This window comes from Emys orbicularis, chromosome 1 (genome assembly GCF_028017835.1).
Source record: "Emys orbicularis isolate rEmyOrb1 chromosome 1, rEmyOrb1.hap1, whole genome shotgun sequence".
In the NCBI taxonomy this organism is placed as follows: Eukaryota; Metazoa; Chordata; order Testudines; family Emydidae; genus Emys; species Emys orbicularis.
The window spans coordinates 92,499,522-92,515,649 of NC_088683.1; the positions used below are offsets into that span (position 1 = coordinate 92,499,522).

Below are 16,128 nucleotides of genomic sequence, written 5' to 3' on the forward strand. Positions count from 1 at the left end.
TAGCCTGGATATGTGGCCCCAGGAATATCTCACCAGTGTGAAGTGGTTCCTCAGATGGTGTAGAGGCTTTTCTGCACCCCCCTGCTTCTTGCATAGGAGGAGGGGCTGGAGGCAAGGGGTAGAGCCAGGAGACCCTTTCCTGAACTGATCCCCAGCTGCAGTTTTGGTCCTTTGTGGCCATCACCAGGTAGCATAAGTTAGAATAGCCAGAAGGCTGCTCTGACTTAACAGTGGGGACCTGTGCTACTCACAGCTGCCCCAGAATCAAGAGAGGGTTACGGTAGGCTTTATATTATCACTCTCCCCTGACCTCCCTCCCAGTGCAAAAGCCAAAAGCTGGATCTGTCCCCAGTATGTTTTAATTCTTTGAAATGTAACCTCTGTGTCTCAGGGCGTGCAATGGCCCGTGCGCCGATTCTGGAGTGTGTCCGTAAAGCCTCCTGTGACATAGTGACAACACCTCCTTGGTGACGTCTGGCCCCTACTAACTCTCCCCACTGCAGGGTGCCCTCTTATAGGAACTGGTTTCCCAGCATGCCTCTCTCGGGCTGGCCCTTTACATTTGGCAGAGCCAAGCAGCTGTAGCCCTAAAATGGCTAATTGGCTGCTGCTTGGTGCATTTTTCTCTCCTCCAGCTAGTACGTCCCCTTTGTTTTCTTCCAGTTCTTCTTGTCTTAGTGCTGAGGAGAGGGCACAGCTTGGCACCTCCTTTTAAAAGGGCACATGAACCATGGGTGTGGTTGGCTCTGTACCCTGGGCTCTTGGCCCAGCTCCTCACTGCTTGTTTCTCTTGCTCTCTCTCCAGTGCAATGCTTCTGTGCAGTCTCTTCAGGGGTAGCTGCAACCCCGAGGCTGGGCCTTGGGCCTCTCCTTATTAATGCCAGAGCCTTTGAACAGTTTGTATATGCTTAATGGTATTTGTGTGTAAATAGCTTTGTAAATATTAGCACAACTGTAGCAAGGGGCTCTGGTCCTGGAACCTGCCTGGCCTCTACTCTCTTCTAGCTGGGTGTGGTGTTTATATGTGTTGGTTGGTTTGTAAATCGGGCTGGCTGGTGGTGGCTGAATGTCTAAGTACCAGTAGGCAAGTTAGGAACAGGGATGTGCTTCCTCTCCCGCCCCCATCCCCTTGCTGGGAAAGGCTGGTGAGTCACTACCCGAAGGAGTAATTCCCCCGAGGTGCTTCCTTAAACTCCTAGGCCTGATAGTCAGTGTCCAGTGATGCTAGCTCCCCCACAATGTGAATTTCTCCCCTGCATTCCCACTGTGAATAAAGACTCTGTCTGTATATTGTTGGGAACTGTGACTGCAGTGAAACAAATAAATATCATGTACAACATCCCCTTTGTGTTTGACCCTTGTTTTCCTTAGCCTGGAAAGGAGACTGCTTTTTGTTACGGGACGGGCTCCCTCGAGGGCATTTGGGGAGTGAAGAGCGAGCAGGACCTCACCACTGCACCTCTGAGGGGACTGTGTGGGAACGAAATGGACAGGGGTCCTGAAGGGGGAAAGAATGGAGCAAGGAGCATAGACGGGAGCCCCAAAGAGAAGGGGGTTGGGTGTACAGTGTGTAGAAGGGAGCCTCACAGGGGACGGGAGCAGACAGGACTTGGCCGGAGATGATGGATACCACAGCTGATGGGTGCTTTAAAAGGGGGATTGGTGGGTGGAGGAGGGAAGGGGTGACTGGAAAGTGAGTGGGGAATGAGACCCTCTTTCTATCCCTGTTCCAGTGGGAAACTCCTGGGTTGAAGCGATTTCTCTGGCTATTCTGGAGGAGGGGCTGGAGCCAGTTTAACTCAAAAGGAGTCTGACTGTAAAATCCAAAAGGGCCAGACGTGACGTTCTCCAGCCCACTGGGTGTTTTGAAAAATGGGAACCATTTCAAGTTGTGTGGCAAATGGAGCTGGGCATACATAGCCCAAAGCCTCAGGGGTTTATTAACATGGAAGTCAAAATGGTGTGATCAAAAGGAAAGTTCCAGACTCTCACCATTCTAATTGCTGACAGCGGGTACTGTCTCCACTGGGTGAGCCCTTTCCATTTTTGTGGTACTGTTGGCATTGGAATGGCTCCATAGCACCCCTGTGGCAGCAGAGGAGCCCCAGAATACAGGTGGCATAACAGTTTCCAGTGGAAATGGCCTGTGCGTTTACCATTCACGACTGACATGGTAACATTGCTCTCAACAGAGCAGACCAGCTCCAGTAGCACAAGCCACAGTGTCACTGTGAGTATCCCTGCAGTGCTGCCCAGAGACATCGATAGCAGTGACCACATGCCTTCTCCTCCTCCCAGCCCCCCAGAAGTGTTAAAGAAAGGAACCAGAACACCAGAGAACTTGATAACAATGATACTAGTATTTGGTTCAGACCTCAATCTCCCTACCGCTTCCCAAGCGGCCTGCTCCCCCCTTCCTAACAGTGATCTTCTTCCATGGACTGTCCCAAGACCTCGTCTAGCTCCAGTTCAGGTTCCCGCTGTAGCACCTTCTGCTGCAGCTCGGAGTAAAAGTCGACCCCCTCTGAGACGGAATGGAGAGGTTTGTCTCGCTGCTGGTAGTAGCTGCTCATCTGCTCCCTATGGTGCTGCTGCTGCATGAAGCACTGATGGTGCTGTGACTGGTCCTTGAAGCTCCCATCATAGCCTTTGATATGGTTACGCTTGAACTCCAGCACAGTCTTGGTGTAAGTGTTGAGGGTGGTAACAGCAGAGGCCATGCAGCAGGTGAAGGAGGCCCAGGCCATGCTATAAGAGGGGAAGGAGAACAGCACATGCAGTGAGGATCTTAATAAAGTCTTCCATTGTCAGAGAAGTATGATGGGGTCAAGAAATGAACCAGATGCATTGCAAGGAGCTAATGGCCTTCTTCTGGAATACCAGGCAGAGGCCACTAACTGGAGATGGACATCAACTAGATAGACCAGAGCTGTAGCCCAGACCCAAACCATTCTAGCCCTTAAGCTTTATCCTGCCTCCATTACCCTTCCCTTCCCCCTGAACAATGGAGTAAAATGTTGCTAGAGTCATAACATATGGTAGAGAAAGAGGGGGGAGAAATGCCATAAGGGAAAAAAAAATGGATGCAGCGAGAGAAAATGACAGGAGGACGCTGGAAAATTTGCATCTGGAAAGCACGATCACGAGGCAGACCCCTTAGAGTAATAGGCCAGCCAGGGAGATCCTGAGTATCTTGTTCATTTTGCAGTCCTCCGTTATATTAACCACTCTCTATGGCACCTGTTGGACACTTTTTGTCTTGTCTTCAAATAGCTTTTGATACGGTCTTTTCGTAGGATCATTACAGAAAGAAAATAACCCTTCAAATTCAAGTTAGCCAATATTACGTACCTGGCAAAAAAAACCCTAAAAATAAAAAACTTTTTATATGTATCTAGGTTTGAAACTGCAGGATTCGCCAAGGAATAAATACTCAGGACTCATCATAGATCACCGAGGATACTGCCCAGCATGCAACTGCAGTTAAAATGAAAAATGGCATTTTGGAGAACGTCATAACAGACAGAACAATGTTAATCATTTGTGTTCATTTTTGATCACATTATTGTAAGACAGAGCTGAGACTAAGAAGCTCCACATCAGGGCAGCAAGGCTTGCCGAGATGAAATATGTAAATAAGATTATTTAGAATGGCAGAAGTGAGGGACTTGATCAGAGAAGAGGTTAAGAAGGGCACAGTGAAAACTGATCAGGCCATCTTTTTTATACTGTCCCATACTTTGACCTGGGATTGATTTGAAGTCCCTTGAAGTTAATGGCAAGTAAACTCAAAACCAATGCAAAAAATACTTCACACAGTAACCAGACAGTCAGTGGAATACAATGCAGCCAGAGGTCCAAAGCCAAACATTGCAACTAGATTTAATAAAGCCTGGATCATTTTATGGCCAATAATGTAGTTCTGATCATCTAATCTCATGCTTCAAGCTATTAGCTGATCACTGTCTAGGTCAGGAAAGAACCTTCCAGCTTCCCTCCTGGGCCTGCAATATAGCACCGTTGGCAGATGCTTTTATTGGAGTTCTGTGTTCCTCCAAAGCACTAGGTATTGGCCACTGCTAGAAGAAGGATCCTAAATTTAATGCATCAGTGATCTGATCAAGTCTGAAAGGTTTTGTATTCTGGTTGTGTCCCTCAATCCCAGAGTTTCCCAACACCTCTTTGAGCCACACCCACAGACTCACAAAACACCATTATTGGGTCTACATGTTCTCTAGTGCTATGCCTATTTCCCTCTTAAATAGGTGGCTCCTGTTATCCTGTGGAAGAGACAGTGTTCCCTCTGACTTATGACTTATACGGACAGTAGTGAGCAGTAGACACTGTGCTCAGTATCTTGGACGCACCAGTACCAGCTTCCTTAATGCATGTTCGCTACACTTAGGAGGATCTTCTTGCACTGTGCATAAATGGTGATGGAACTTTATAGAGCTATCATGATGCTGTATATGGAGAAGTATGTTGGATTTAGCATTAAGGTGGCTATGGTCAGGACTACAGACTCATAACTGCAGAAAAAGTGTTATACTGACTGATGTGAGCAACAGGAAGACCAGGTAGAAGGTGGCAATGGAGACAGATTGTGAAACCACAGGAGAGGAGGGATTCTGGTGAATCATTTCGACAGAGCGCCAGGCACTGTAGTGTCTAGGCATGAGTTTACAGACAAAATGCAAAATAACACCTAAACCGTCCACGTTGGTGGGTTCAGATGGCCATGTGGGATGTGATGGGAGGCTGAGCCCTAAGCTTGCCGCTGTTTATATGAAAATGCGGGAGTGTGTTAGTTTTATGAGCAAACCATGATGAAATGGAGAGGATGGATGAATCCAATTCTAGAAAAACGCCTGGTGGTGAAGGTCAGGGCACTTTAGCCCACAGCTCTAGGTGGTCGTCAGATCTCACAAGCTCAGCAGGATTGGGCCTGGTTGGTATTTAAATGGACTATGCAGGGAACATTGGGAAATTAATTTGGTGATGCTTGCCCCTTTGATTCACTACTAAGCCTGTGCCCTAGCATGCTGTCAGGGGGTACTGTGCTGCTGGAGAAGTTGGCTTTTAGGTTACGTCTGCACTATGAACTAGGGGGTATGATTTCCCCTGCTCGTGTACACATACTTGCACTAACTCTCATTGTGCTATCATGAGTATAAATAGCCGTGTAGCCACAGCAGCACTGGCAGCAGCAACAGAGGCATGACTGAACTGTGCTGAGTACATACCCACCGGTTTCAGATGGCCTGTACGCACGGCTCAAGCCTGCCTCTGCTACAGATACCAGTACTACCGCGGCTACACTGCTATTTATACTCGCGCTAGTTCTCGTTGCGCTAGAGTGACTATGTGTACATGAGCAGGGGAATCATACCTCTACCTCGTAGCATAGACATAGCCTTAGATATAAATACATGTAAAAGAGAGACCTTCACAATACGGTCATTAAAGGCCCCATGGCACCTTTTCGAAGCTAGCCAGTTCCTGGCCAAACGTCAGTTTGCATAATTACATTTAGTTTCTGTTCATTCCCCTGGCAGTCTCAGGTGGACAGTGTTCTTTTCTTTTCCTAAAAGGACAATTTAGGCTGAATACCAGGAGATATTTGGTAATCATAGAAATGAAATGTAGGGCTGAAAGAGACCTCAAGAGATCATCCAGTCCAGCCCCTGCACTGAAGGAGAGCCATGTAAACCTAGATAGGTGTTCATGTAACCTGTTCTTACAAACCTCCAGTGGTGGGAAATCCATGACCACCCTTGGTAGCCTATTCCAGAATTTAACTACCCTTATAGTTAAAAAGCTTATCCTAATATCTAACCTAAATCTCCCTTGCAGCAGATTAAGCCCATTACTTCTTGGCCTACATTCAGTGGACATGGAGAACAACTGACCACTTTACATATTTAAAGGCTGTTATCAGGTCCCCTCTCAGTCTTCGCTTCTCAAGACTAACAAGTTTTTTGTTAACTTTCCTGATAGATCTGGTTGAAATAGAGAGGTCTATTAAACTGTAGGATAGTTTCTCAAGGTAAGGGGTGGAAGCTCCATATCTTGGTTCAATCAAAATTGGACGGGACAAAACTCTGGGGAATATATGTTTCAGGGAGCAATCCTGCATTGAGTCAGGGGAGTGGACAGGATGTGACCTAGCTAGACATCCTCCATCCCAGATCTACTACGTTAACCATGTGAGGCAAGGGTTGAGGCAAACACCTAAGGATCACAGAGAAGCAGCACTGGGGAAGCCATACTGGAGCTGTCTTCAGGGGTAAGGGGCTAAGTAGGAGGGTGCTGGAGAGGTGGACTGTGACTGAAGCCTACAGCCATAGGGATGTGGAGAGCCTCACAGTTCACGTACTAGAAAGCCCAGCCATAGTCCCACGAGTGCGGTCTCCAGTCCTCTGGCCCCAGATTGACAGTTGCTTGGAAGACTTGTGAGTACATCATGTGAGCCACCATCCCCAGCAGGCCTAAAGCAAGAGGACAGGAAGGCAAAATTGTCACAGTGGAGGCCAGGGCCAGCTGATTTGTTCTTCTGTCTAGGAACTAAGGCTTAGAACCAAATTCATCCTTCCACTCAGCAGGTTCAGCAGCTAAGTGATCTCCACCCTTGGGCCCTGTTCCCCCACCCTGTGTCATCGTCTCTCCTCTGATTCCCCATTATTCTCCCCAACTCTGCCCATTTCCTTCTCTCTCTCACTACCACATTCTCTCCATGGCCCCTTCCCCTTCTGCCCCCCGATTGACACACTGAGGCTAATGAATGTGTGAGGTCTTGGCAGCACTTTCTTCCCTGAAGGACTTCTTGAACCCTTTCCTTGATGAGTTTCACTCCCTGCCCTGGGCCACTCATGCTGCCACCCAAGAATGCCTTCATGACCCCATGCCTGCACTAGGGCACCAACCAGACAGCACAGAGGAGACAGCAGCGAAGGCATTGAGCTTCAGCCCGCAAACCGGATTCCCAGTGTACAGCATTTCTATCAGCAGCAGGATGAAACTAATGAGCAGCAAACTGATGTAGACCATCTCCGACCCCAACGACAGCCACAGGATTCCTGCCATGAACCAGAGGAAAGAAGAGACCTCTCAGAGTCAGCACAAAATAGGGTCATGACCTGCCACAGCCCTCCTGACCCTGACCCCCCAAAGGATCCCCATCATAAACTGGGGAGAGAGAAACAACAAGGAGTCTGGTGGCACCTTAAAGACTAACAGATTTAAGGTGCCACCAGACTCCTTGTTGTTTTTGTAGATACAGACTAACACAGCTACCCCCTGATACTTGACACCATGGGGAGAGAGAGAAGACTCCAGACATTCCCCACAGCCCGCTGAGTAATGCAGAGTGAATACAAACATTGGCTAAAAAGAATGTGACTATTCTGCAGGGACGACATTCACCCCTGTGCAGATGGCCTGAAGAGGATGTATATACCACGTAAGCCTTCGAATTAGGGTTTAAATGATATACATAGGTCTTGTGTGGATCCTCTACACAGGTACATCTAGGGCAGTTGAGTAGACTCAGAAAAGTCAGGAGATGACCTTATACACAGGGGTCCTGTAACATCTCTGTTCTGGGATCGCCTGTCTCCCAGTCCCCTGCTCTAACCACCATTACTACTAATAGACACCCTAGCCCTGAAATTGAGCTGTACCTTTCACTGCAAGGGAGGGGGAAGGTGGCTTTAGGACTGTCCAACAGCTCAAATTAGCCAGAGTCCAGTGAATTTCAGCTACACTCCCTCCTTCTCCCAACATACCCACCTCTGGCATGACCCTATGCCAGGAGCTATAGTGGAGAATGCAACATAGAGCCCTTATGCCAGCCCTATGCCACCCAAGGAGTCCCCTCCCCCCACTCTCTCACCCCTTCACACATTTCCAGGTAGGGAGGACCAGTTGTTTTCCTGAAGTGAAAAGGGGATGGAATGCAGCCAAGATTTGGCACCCCATCTCCAATTTTATATTGTACTATATAATAACAACAGATGTGGCTATTGTATTAAATAGGAGATACACTGTACGCTACACTAACTTCCATGGACATTATTCTGCTCTCCTACAGGATGTTCTAAGCTACTCCAATTATATAAAATATTATGGATACTAATTGGGATCTGTACAAGACCATCTGAAAATCAAACATTCGGGAGCCCTGTTTCATCCCCTGTGCAATTAGCAATTAGTTTGGACTGTGATGGAGTTTGGAATCTTAGCAGGTGACATCACAGTGTCCTGACAGGTGACATCACAGTGGCATCTGGGAGACCAGGGATGCCAGTTCCAGAAGCTTCTTTCAGCCTTGACTAAATAACAAGGCTCGAACAGGATTGCCTTTGAGCACAGAAGCTGAGCTCCTATGCATCAGGAGTCTGGCTTTGAGCCAAGAACGTGAGTACCAACTCCCTGGAGCTGGTGGAAGGTGATTGTATGGGGAAAGACTGAACTGCCTTGTAAGCCTCGAGCTAAGGAGGGCTCAAGACTCCAGTTGCCCAGCTCCTCCCTGCTACTCCTCCAGTGAAGGAAAAGTGATCTCTGGGTTGTCTCCAAATAAGCCATATAGACCCAATGCAGGAGGAGTTCAAGGTGAGCTTGGAGACTATTCTCCCTATTCTACAGTTCAGGTTCTGATAAGGAGCAGGAAGCATCTAGTTATACTAAGTTCTTCCATAACTGTTTCTGGATATCATTTTCCATTCTGTAAGTTCACAAGTAATTCCCACTCCTGGTTTTGGTCCACCTGTTGTCGAGTTGACTTAGCCTGTAGTTCTACCTGTTAGAATAATTAATAACTGTAATTTAAATACAACAAGCTTTCTGCTTGTTCCTTTAGAGCAGAAGGGAATCCTATTGTGAGGAAGGATTGAGCCTAGTAGTGGATCATGGATAACACATGCTACTCTGTTAAAACTAATTAATACAGAAAGACTAGGAAGATGACCTTGTGCTTGAATAATGTATCCATGCAAAGTTGGTTGGGGGATAGGCAAAGCACAAACATTTAAGTTACCCTGTAGAAATAGCTCCCATTGTGACTACAGGTCAGTTTTTAACTAACAAGTGCCATCAGTAAAAAAACAGATTTGTTATTCCCAAGGAGAACAGGGCACTCTATTATTTATTTAGATGTATATATTAATATAACAGGCTACATATCCCAGGGTCTGAGCGCCGCTGACACAAGTTGCTAGAATAAAGATAAAATGAAACAGCATCTTACCCCCTCCCTGACCTCCACCAGAACTCAATCCCTCTACAACAAAACACAAAACTCCCCTCCCTTGCACAGATCCTAACCCACAGCAAACTGCCCTGAACAGCAGCCCACGGAAATCTGGCCACAGGCCCTGTCTGTGTGTTTTAGATTCTGACACCTACAGTAGAGATTTCTGACTCAAACTAAGAATGAAAGCAGGTTTCTTGCATGCTTCTGGGAGAGTAGCTTGTTAATACTAAGAATTCTTTGCTCACATATTCTTCGTTTCTCTTCTGTAGATTTCAAGGTGCATTACAAAGGTGGGGTATGCATTATTAGCACCATTTTAAAGAGAAAGTAGGACCAACATTTTCAAAAGTGGATACCCCAAAATAGTGGCCAAACAGACACATAGGATGAAATCCTGGCCCCTCTGAAGTCAATGGAAGTTTTGCCATTGGCTTCAGTGTGGCTAAGATTTCACCCTTAGGGTCTAATTTACAGATGTTCTGATCACCCACAGCTCCTAGTCAGCTGGAGTAATGGATGCTCAGAATGACTGAAATTCAGAACTCTGGTGTCTCAGGTTGGGACCCAAAAACTAAAGCACCCAAAATGGTGGCCATGTTTCAACTTTTTGACAGAAGTGACTTGCCCAAGATCATATGCCAAGTTGATGGTACAGCTGTGTTACTATTTATCACTTACATTGACTGCTTGTGTGCATTGCGGGTTATGACCAAGATTGGACATGCTGAAACGCAGCAAAAAAGGCTGTTTTTGTCACATTGACAGTTGGGCTGACAGCAGGAAGTACCAGAAATTATGTGAGGAAGGTTGAGATTTCTAGCTTTTGGGGGCTGATGCCAGATGTTTTGGGTAAACATTTGGGGTGAAATCCTCAATACTTTGACTTCAGTAGGCCAGGATTAGGTGCCTACAACACTCTCTCAACCTGCTGAAGTTCCCCAATCTCTAGAAGGTGTATTGGGCAACTCTAGTGAGAAAAAGAAGAGACTCGTTCTTACCTCTCTCTGCGGGGGGTGAAAGCTCAATGAAGCTACGACATTTCTCATCTGAAATACAAACACAATCAAGCTCGGATTATATGGATTCTCAAAAGATGGTAGGGGAGGATGGAGGGGAAAAAATTCCACCTTAATTGCCTCTTTCATTTCTCAAGCTTGCAGGCTCTACCTATCTTAAGGCCTTCTAGAGTCTGCTGTCTTTCTGACCAAAGAGATGGTTGCTTTGATCTGTTGTGGGAGTCCAGTGCGGAAAGGTAGGGAAAGAAGGACAATGGTCTGTCTGTCTAGTGCAGATGGGGCTCTTATGAGAAAGCTGGTATACATTCACAAAAAATTAAATACAGCTGAGTATAAGTAAATAGCTATAAATTCAAAACATTAAAAGAAAGCTGTGATGAGATCAAATGCTCCTTTGCTGTCATAGAAGTTCCGCAAGCTGCTTTAACTCTATAACTTCACCCCTTCCAGCTTCAGCTTGGAGATCATAAACTTTCTTCCATCCCACTCTTCTATTTCATGATTTTCCAGTATCGGCTACAAACCCTCAAACTCATCACATGGCCCGTGCTCTATTTGCCTGCCTGTTATTTGCAAACACACCAACTCTTTTCCTCTTACTCTCCATAAACAAACCAGAGAGGTGCCTCTTGTCCCACTCCAACTTCCAACTATCCTAAGAAAACCACAATATATATCCTAATCTCCATAGAAACTCCATCAACCTTTTTTCACTATGAGACATGGAACTCTAATCTACCCCATCCACTTTCTATATATAGACTAGAAACTCCATTATAATTTTCATATATAACCTTCTGATGTGAGTCAGAGACATTGCTCTAGGCCACTTATCAACTGCCATCCAATCCACTCAACACACACAGGCCAGAATACCCTAGGCACCAAACTAAGCTAGGCCATTGCTTATTGACAATGGCAGAAAGACGAGCATTGACTTGTCTGTAAAATGTATTATGTTCTCATTAATTGGCCAAGATTTTAAAAATATCCAGAGTTGTATCCAGTCTCTGCTGCACCTATGAAGGAGACTAAACTCCACCAGGGCCCTCATGCCAGTTATAATCTCAGCTGCATTCATCAGGTTGATTCCAGCCTCTGCTAAGGAGCTCATGTAACAGGCACCAGAAGAGCCAGCTCCCACTTAGGACATGGAATTTTCACTTGCCACAGGTCCCGCAGAAAGTAGCTCACAGCTCCTTCCCAATGAAGGATGTACCTTCTCTTAAGAACAGGACACCCCTTCTCCAAAGGAAACTCTGACTCTCCCCTCAATACAGAATCACTATCACTTCCCTACCCTTAGGCATATACAATCCAAAATTGCTTTGGCCTCCATATCCCAGTGCAAACTTTTGTCTAATCCGCACATCCATTATAATCCCTAAAAGTCTCTTTTAGCATGACGGCTTGCCAGAGTTCTCTTTCCCACTGAATCTCCCCTGGGCAGATTATTTCCCCCCATATATATTAACTTGCCTTTTTTCTCCAGCTGAATCTCATCTTGTTATTTTCTGCCCATAATTCTAATCTCTGTAAACCCCTTGTATTATATCTTTCCTCTCAGTGGTGTTCAGGATTCCTTCCAGCTCAGTACCATCTGCAGATTTCATTAACTCACTGTTCACTACCTCATCTAGACTTTAATGAAGTTATTAACAACACTGACCCTAATGCTGAGCCGTGCAGTGGCCCCATGAGACACCTTCCCAAAATTCAATACTTTGCAGCTGATCATAATCCTTTGTTTATGGCCCTTCAACCTGCTGTCAAAACACATAACAGGGGCGATATGCAAGCCAGTCTGAATTAATTTTGAGTCTGATTTCATGAAAAATTGTACCAAATGCATTACTAAAATCCAAATCTATCAGATCTCCTTCCCTTCATGCCTCACTGTTATTCCAGTATTGCCAAGAGGCCCATTACATCTCTGAAAACACCTTGAACTCAGTCGAATGATGCAGTCTCTTTCCCAACTCATACCCGCTATTGCCATGGAAATTAATCACAGCTTTAAGCATTCCCACCTAAGCGCACCCTATTCTGAACCATTCCTGACAATGCCAAGAACAAACCAGTCCTCTCAGCAAGACCTGAGAGTGACTGAAGCTTTTTTTTTTATTGTTGTCCTGCTTTTAATTTGTAACCTCTCTGTTTTCAAGCGCTGATCCCAGCGGATCGCAGAAGGAGCAATAGTGCACAGAATGCCTTCTTGAACTGACAGGTTCCATTGTGAGTGCCTTTGAGGAAGGGGGAATGTTGGCTGGCACAGAGGAATGGGGATGGGCTAAAACGCCTTTCATTTCTGTTTTATGAGTTTCAACCTAGCTGTTTGCTGCCTTTGGAGCTAGTTCTGACCCACATATGCCAGGCCATAAAGATTGGCTTGGGGAGAATTCCCCCAGAGCACGTGTGACATGGGGCTGACGAAAGCCACAGCACAGGAGTTGAGGCAGGGGTGGGGGTAAGCAAGTTGGGGTGATAGGAGGCATGTTCAAAGGGCTCTGGGCTGCGGAGCAGTCCATAGGCAGCCTGGGTAAGGTTGCCATAAATTAGACCAGCACCACCAGTCTAAATTGCACTGGGGGCCACACCAGCCCCCCAGCACAGGCAGAATTTGGTTGGCACAAAGATGGCATGAAGCGTATTGCCGGTGCCAAGCATTCAAAAAGCATGAATGTGTCGTCCCACCCCAAACCACGAGCTTCTAAAGATAAGCCTCTTGTTCATACTCCTTCTGTCATTTGCACCTTTGGGGTTCAGGTTTGCAAGCTTTTCTCCACAACTCTGAGGGAGAGAAACTTTGGAGGGGGGGGGGGTTTAAAATGACAGTTGAAATTCTCTCTTATTCACAGGACTCCAGGGCCTAGGGCTTTAAGAAAAACACCTCCTGTCATGGTACTTGCAATGAAAACGGCGACAGTTGTCAGCACTGCATAAAGCCATCACCCTGTCTCTCACCGCACAGGCTCCATCCCCTACTGAACGTGACACGAACTGGGGAGGGGGGGAAAGGGGGGAAGGGTGTTACTCCAGTTCATGCTGGGACAGATGTGAACATTACAAAACCACCCCCCACCACAAATAGCACTAAGGTGCCTTTTGTTAGCAGTCTCATCTTGTCTCCAAGACCCATTCAACTCCCATACATCATTCCCCTCACTGAGGGATGAAGTATGGTGGTGTGGTGTGTGGGTATGTGTGGGAGGCAGGCACTGCCACTGCCCCAACTCTATCCGTTCTGCAGGTATGGAGAAGGCATCTTTCCCTAGTGTTGTCTCCCTGGCATCTGTCATTGACACTAAAGACATTTTGCTGTAATAAGAATGAGGCTGAGGCTGCCTTGATGGAGATGCTACCTGGCCCTTCCATGTTCTCCTCACAGGAAAGCCACATGCCAGTGTGGAAGTATCGGAAGGCGAAGCGGTCGTCCCCGGTCTCCCAGCTGTAGTGCACTACGTCCTGGGATGAAGAATTGCTAGCACCTCCGTCCGCGGACACGTGCACACCGATGCACTTGGTGGCTTTGCCCTTTCCACACAAAGGCTTGGGCACCTTCTGGGTCCCAACACACCAGTAGCTGCCAAGCAAGGCTGTGGTAGAGAGGCTGAGAGCCAGCAGATTCAGGACAACTGCCAAGACAGCACGTCGCCAAGGCAGAATCTTCAGCAGTTCCATCTGCAACAAACAAACATGACGGACTCACATACCAGCCATGCATCTCTCTTACCGTGCACAATGTCCCAGACCCTCACCGGTATGTAGGCTTCTCACTTCCACTGATTTCACTGGGCGTCAGAACCTAAACACCTTTGAGTAGTTGGGCCTATGTCGTATTCCACCAAAATGTGTGTGTGTGTGTGAGGGCAAGGAGGAGAAACAGGACAGTCTGCCATCCTCAGGGCAGCTTATTACCTCACTCAGGAATGAGAAACCGTTTCCTGACAGCATGATCCCTTAGATTGTGGAATAGTCATTGAGGGAAGTGGTTGCTTCATCCATTTAAAATTGGACTGAACAAAGGAACTGGCGAATATACTGTAGGGAATAATCCTTCAGTGACAGAGTGAGTGGAGTTTCTCTCTTCAGAGAAAGTTGTGTGCACAAAACTGATGAAATGATCAGGGCCATGAAATACAAGCACGTCTGAGGTGGCATGCCGCAGCAGTTAAACAGCTCCCAGAAACACCATGCAACAGCTTTGAACAGGAAGTGAAGAAGACTATTGTATCCCAATAAAATGCAAATTTGCAATGCCATAGCACATTTTATTGAAGGGTTGCAAAGCATTTTTTTTTTCAGATATGGTTAATTAATTTAGCCCCACATGGTGAGAGGTAAACATGATTATAGTCATTTTGCAGATAGGGAAACTGAGGCAGAGAAAGATTACATGAATTAACCAACACGCCGGATCAGAGACTTAGGAAGAGAACCTTGGAATCCTGACTCCCCACTAGACAGCACTTCCCACACAGGAAGCTACAAACCCTTAAATCAGAATCTGAGTCGGGCACTGGGATGGCAATACCCCTGCTCTTGCAAAAAGTGTAATGAAGATCTTAAATGACAATAAAAGCCTTTTCATTTGAAAGCCAGCAACTCCAAGTATGTCAGGGCACTGGCCAATTCTCACTCTGAGGGAAGAGTACCCCTGCTGAATAACTCACACCACTTCCCCTAGAACCCTGGGGTTTTCTCTTGAGGTCTCCCAGCAAAACACTCCCTAGAGCATTTAGATGTTATCTGTCCATCTGCCAGCTTCTCATGTAATCATTTCAGTGCCTTCTTCCATGGGGCACCCCCAACACGTGGTACAACCTTGCTGAGTTCATTGGCGTGGCTCCTACCTTTCCATATTTAAGCTTCTCCTAAAGCCCTATTTCAGCTGTGCTGCTCACCATGGATAGAGTTGATGGTATATAAATTGCCTCCCACTGTTCCCTTTCCCCATACCTCTGTCTGCTTGTCTGTCTGCCTTTACGCTGCGAGCTCCGCAAAGCAGGGACCACCCCCTTTTCAATGTTTGGGAAACACCTGGCCCATCTGGGGCACAACCAAAAATAAATAATATGTGAGATGGAATGCTGCTTCACTCGTGATAAATTACAAGGACATGGCCCACGGAGGCCACAACCCCCGCTTTGTTAACCAGAAAGCTGATCAGTAAAGGACAGTGCCTGAGATGGAGCAACTTTCCCTCTTGGGTGGGAGTAGGATTGACTAGCCTTGCATCACACAGAAGGCCTTGTCTACACTGATGGCAGCATGTAGGGTATGCATAGCTGCAGGCTGCAGTGAAAACCAGGCTGCATCCACACTGCAGTTTGTAGCTACACAAGGCAGTGAAAGACCTGGAGGGATTGGGGCAGTGGGGAAAGGCTTCAGCAGCAAGGAGCCTCCCACCTGCCAGAGCCTTTCCCCTGGGCCGGAGTTTTTCCCTGTGGTGGGGAAGGGCTGCATTGAGGCAGCAGGACACTACAGTGTAGACGTGGGAGGCACTGCCTGGGCATAGAGAGACTGTGTGGAGTACATACCCTAAGGTTCTGGCATGTCTTTACACACCTAAACAGTGCCTTGTCATCTACACTGCTGTGTATACCTGTGGTAGGAGGTGTGCAAAGTCCGTACTCTATATGCTGCCGTAAGTGTAGACAGCCTCAAATAGGGTGACCAGACAGCAAGTGTGAAAAATCGGGACAGGGGGTGGGGGATAATAGGAGCCTATATATGAAAAAGACCCAAAAATCGGGACTGTCCCTATAAAATTGGGACATCTGGTCACCCTACCCTCAAAACACTGTGTGCCCAAGTAGAATGCATTGAGCAAAGGTAAGAAACTACCCAACTACTGAGAAT

The 16,128-nt window shown here is 46.8% G+C and overlaps 1 protein-coding gene across 1 annotated transcript; it reads right to left on the reverse strand.

Annotated features, from left to right (window-relative positions):
* Nucleotides 1-2,417: 2,417 nt before the first annotated feature.
* On the reverse strand, nt 2,418-13,962 carry GSG1 (germ cell associated 1). Its single transcript, XM_065419520.1, has 5 exons — nt 13,629-13,962; nt 10,249-10,296; nt 6,924-7,076; nt 6,377-6,488; nt 2,418-2,748 (listed from the first exon to the last, which is right to left on the reverse strand). Exons 1-5 carry the CDS (start codon nt 13,945-13,947, stop codon nt 2,418-2,420), a joined length of 963 nt encoding a protein of 320 aa, XP_065275592.1. The 5' UTR covers nt 13,948-13,962.
* Between the last annotated feature and the right edge of the window lie 2,166 nt (nt 13,963-16,128).